A 4,176-nucleotide genomic window follows, 5' to 3' on the forward strand; every position below is an offset into this window, starting at 1 on the left:
AAGTAGAATCACACCAAACCTTTATAGTTAGGAACACTTTAAGATTTTCTATATAAAAATTACAATTATTTATTAAAAGATTAACATATTTGGTTCTATTTTATAGGATAATGATAATAACTAAAGCCACAATAATAATAACAAAAGAAAATTCTTCAATCGAAAAATTTAACGCGTTCCACCATGGGCGTGTCCTGCCCTAAAATATGCACCTCCTCCGCCGCTAGCCTGGGGCTTTACGTTGCTCTGTTGTTCTGACAGTTCTGAATTTTCCGAGGTGCTTTGTTCTACAGCATCCAAATTTTTCAGCTGCTGCTGCCACATGTCTGCATAAATGCCATCATCTCGCTGAACTAACTGTTCATGCCTTCCTCTCTCCACAATTGTTCCATCCCGCAGAACGAGAATTTCATCGGCATGTATGATGGTCGAGAGACGATGGGCAACTATAATTGTAGTGCGATTTGCACAAACTCTGGCCAAAGCCGCCTGAATATTGCGCTCTGTATGTGTGTCTAAAGCAGAGGTTGCTTCATCGAGTAACACAATAATGGGGGCCTTTAATAGAGTGCGAGCTATGGCCACACGCTGCTTTTCGCCTCCACTTAAGCGTAATCCTCGCTCACCCACTTTCGTTTCATAGCGATCCGGGAAGCTTAAGATCTTTTCGTGAATGTCTGCTGCCCGTGCTGCTTCATAAACCGCTTCGGCAGTGGCTCCCAATTTGGCATATTCAATGTTATAAAATATTGTATTATTAAACAACACCGTATCCTGCGGAACCACACCAATGGCCTGTCTGAGACTCTGCTGCTGTACCAGCTTAATGTTTTGACCATCTATCAATATTGCTCCTGTGTGTACATCATAGAAACGGAATAATAGTCTCATAATCGTGCTCTTGCCAGCTCCAGAAGGACCAACAATAGCCACTGTCTTGCCAGCCGGCACACTGAAGTTGACATTGTGCAACACAATTTTTTCTGGTGTATAACCAAATGTAACATTGCTGAATTCAATGCCACCGCCAGCTGTCAAGAGGCGACTGCATCCTGGTGCATCGACTATTTCTTCCTCCTCTTTTAGCAGCTCAAACATATTTTCCATATCAACGAAATTCTTTTGTATGGCTCTATAATAGGTGCCAAACCAATTCAGTGGCATGTACAATTCCATTAGATAAGTCGAAAAGAGCACAAAATCTCCCACGGTTAATGTCTGATGGTGAGCTACCATATAGACACAGAGCAGAGATCCCGTCAAAAGTCCCAGACACAAAATTATATTTTGAGCGGTATTTAGCATGTTCAGGGTCAGCATTGAGAGAAATTCTTCTTTCTGATATTTGAGTATGGCGTCTCTGTAGCAATCCACTTCAAAGTTCTCCGCCCCGAAAAACTTGACAGTTTCAAAATTCAACAGGGAGTCTACACTTCGAGCACGTTGTTCGTTGTCGGCCAAGTTCATTCTCCTTTGATATTTGGTCCGCCACTCAGTAATTGCGATGGTACAAGCTAAAAGAAAATTACAAATTTTATGAATACTGCGAAACAACCGCGAATTTCATTTTGTTATTTACCTATGTAAAGAAACATGGTTAGGAACACAATTAGACCAAACCACCAATTGAAAGCATAAATGAAATATGCTACAGCCACTAATAAATCCAATATGGTGGGTGTAATGGAGAATACAATGTAATTGAGTAGATTGTTTATGGAGTCAGTGCCGCGATCCATAACACGCAGAACTTCGCCAGTTTTTCTTTGCAAATGCCAGCGTAAGGACAATTGATGCAAATGACGGAACAAATCGATTTCAATCTCCCGTGTCGTATATTGTTGTACACGTATCCAAAGAAAAGTTCTTAGATTATTAAATAAACCCATGGTGCCAGTGCCACCGCCTTGCAGAAATGACAAAACCACATAGATAACTACAAAGTCCCACCGAAATAGGATCGGCTCTATGGTTAAGCTGTCCACTACAAAAAGAAAAAACCATTTAAATTAGCAAATGAAAGATGACCAATGACCTACCCAACATTTTGCGATAAATGGGTAAAAATAGCTTAATAACACGTCCGGCTATTAATAATACAACACATATGAGCACAGCAGCTTGAAGCATGCGATCCTTTTTGGGCCAGATATAAGGGAAAAGCTTGCGCAGCTTACGCCAACTGTTACGAAAGGCTGAGGCACTGATATCGTCGGCCGCTGCAGTTGACCCACTTGTTGAGTCGTTGTCCAAACGTTGATGGGGATTGAAGAAACCCATTATGCCCGGAGCTTTGAGACCTAGTACAAAAATGACTAGAGAGCTAAGAAACCGTGCGACAAAGAAACCCATTTCAATCTGATCCTTGTTGCTTTAAAGAAAGAAAACTATTGTTCATAAAAATACCTTTTGTTTATGTATTTTGGATACTTACTTCTTCAGTTGAAACCACCAATCATCGCGCCTGAGGTTAATAAACGACAAGGACTCGTTTATAAAAGCCAAAGTGAAAAATAGAAGCAATATTAAGCCATGTCCCCTGGTAGGCAGCGAGGGTAGTTGATAAAAACGCTCCTTCAGTATTAGGCATATAGAAAATGGATATACAAAGCATATCAAACAGGTAGAGAAGATCTGAGGGAAAAAATGCAAATTAGTATATCTTTTTAGGTGCTATATACTTCTTCACGCCTTACCATATAGCCATAAACTGCACTATCAACATAGATTCGGGCATTCAAAAAGAATCGTGTCAAGGCCAGCACCGGTACAAAAAGTAGAAGAAATAGCTGCAGGGCATATAGCCGCGATTTGGATATATGTGTGGGATCCGTGATGCGTGTGGCATATTTGCGGTACATTAACAATTGGATGCTACCAAAGATCAAAAGGAATCCACCGTATATGGAGGGTCCGACAGTATCCATAAAACAATGTGAGATCCCATGGTTGATCCACACAGTGCTTAGAGTCACATTTGGTGGACAATACAACATTTTGAGTAATTTGATTGCCTAGATTGGGTAGTAAGACATTTAAATCAGTGAGTTGCTTTTTTTTTTTGATATGCACTGCAGTAGACACAATGAATGATAGATAGATAAGCCCTTTAATATATGATAACGTGGCGTGACCGAGTTGTGTGCACTTTTATTCCGATAAAATTTTACCGGTGGCTTGGATCGATGAGTATTTCATCATGTTATGTTTTTTACGGACCGTGGGGCACGGCACCAATAGAAAACTCTTTCTTTCGTTCAGACTGTGCGCGCACAGTAAAATTCCTAACCTAGAGCCGTCTGAATTTAATTAACACCAAAAAACTTGCAAATCATTCCACAACTAAAATGAAACATAATTATGTAATTTTCGTGTATCAGCCATTGTCTAGAATCTAGATAGATCTTCAATTCTAGAAAACACAATTTTCGTCCTGTTAGTGCGTAGGAGACAGCAATTCCTTTTTATCAACTTTAACTATACTGTAATATGAATTTTTAGTTATTAACCTTTTTGCTAGTTAATTAAATTTTAAGCACCTTATCAACTCTATAGAATCACTTTTACATGTGGTAAAACACCGGCGTGTTTTTACCTCTATCTTAAAGTTTTGATTAAGATGAATAGTGGGTGGGGGTGATAAAGATAATGGGTGAATGAAATAATTATTTATTTCAGCTGATCTGTTCACTTAGATTCTAATGAGGAAAACGAATGCGAAAGCTTAAATATAAAAGAATGCTATTTGAGTGGTTTTACCCGACTTAGGTTTGCCTCAAGTTCATTTACACAAATAAATATTCATTTATAACAATTTGTTAGTCAAATCTTTTAACATAAACAACGAAAACAAAAGCAAACACTGGTGGTGACAAAACAACTGATTATTTACTATCGAAACTTAATCGATTATTTACTGACACAATCGATTAAGTCTCGAAATCGATTGTGAGTCTCACAGTAAGGCAGTGCTGCCAGAATCTCTTGAGCAAAAATTGCTAGATTTGGGGGGAAAAATAGCCAAAAATAGCTAAAAATTTTGTGAAATATGGCAAAAAAAAAATATAGAATATACGCGCCACTTCTGCATTTGACTATGGCGACGAAAGAATTTTAAGCGCGAGTTCCGCTAAGCCACTAAATGGATTATTATTGCCAGAAAAAAACCAAGTCCAG

The 4,176-nt window shown here is 38.8% G+C and overlaps 1 protein-coding gene across 1 annotated transcript; it reads right to left on the reverse strand.

Moving 5' to 3' along the window:
- Positions 1-44: 44 nt before the first annotated feature.
- Positions 45-3,865, reverse strand: LOC6647110 (ATP-binding cassette sub-family B member 6). The gene is made up of 6 exons (XM_002070049.4): positions 3,760-3,865; positions 2,697-3,014; positions 2,435-2,634; positions 2,040-2,371; positions 1,580-1,984; positions 45-1,514 (listed from the first exon to the last, which is right to left on the reverse strand). Exons 2-6 carry the CDS (start codon positions 2,994-2,996, stop codon positions 169-171), a joined length of 2,583 nt encoding a protein of 860 aa, XP_002070085.1. The 5' UTR covers positions 2,997-3,014; positions 3,760-3,865; the 3' UTR covers positions 45-168.
- Positions 3,866-4,176: the final 311 nt, after the last annotated feature.

The sequence above is a fragment of the Drosophila willistoni genome, chromosome 3R, assembly GCF_018902025.1.
Source record: "Drosophila willistoni isolate 14030-0811.24 chromosome 3R, UCI_dwil_1.1, whole genome shotgun sequence".
Lineage (NCBI taxonomy): Eukaryota > Metazoa > Arthropoda > Insecta > Diptera > Drosophilidae > Drosophila > Drosophila willistoni.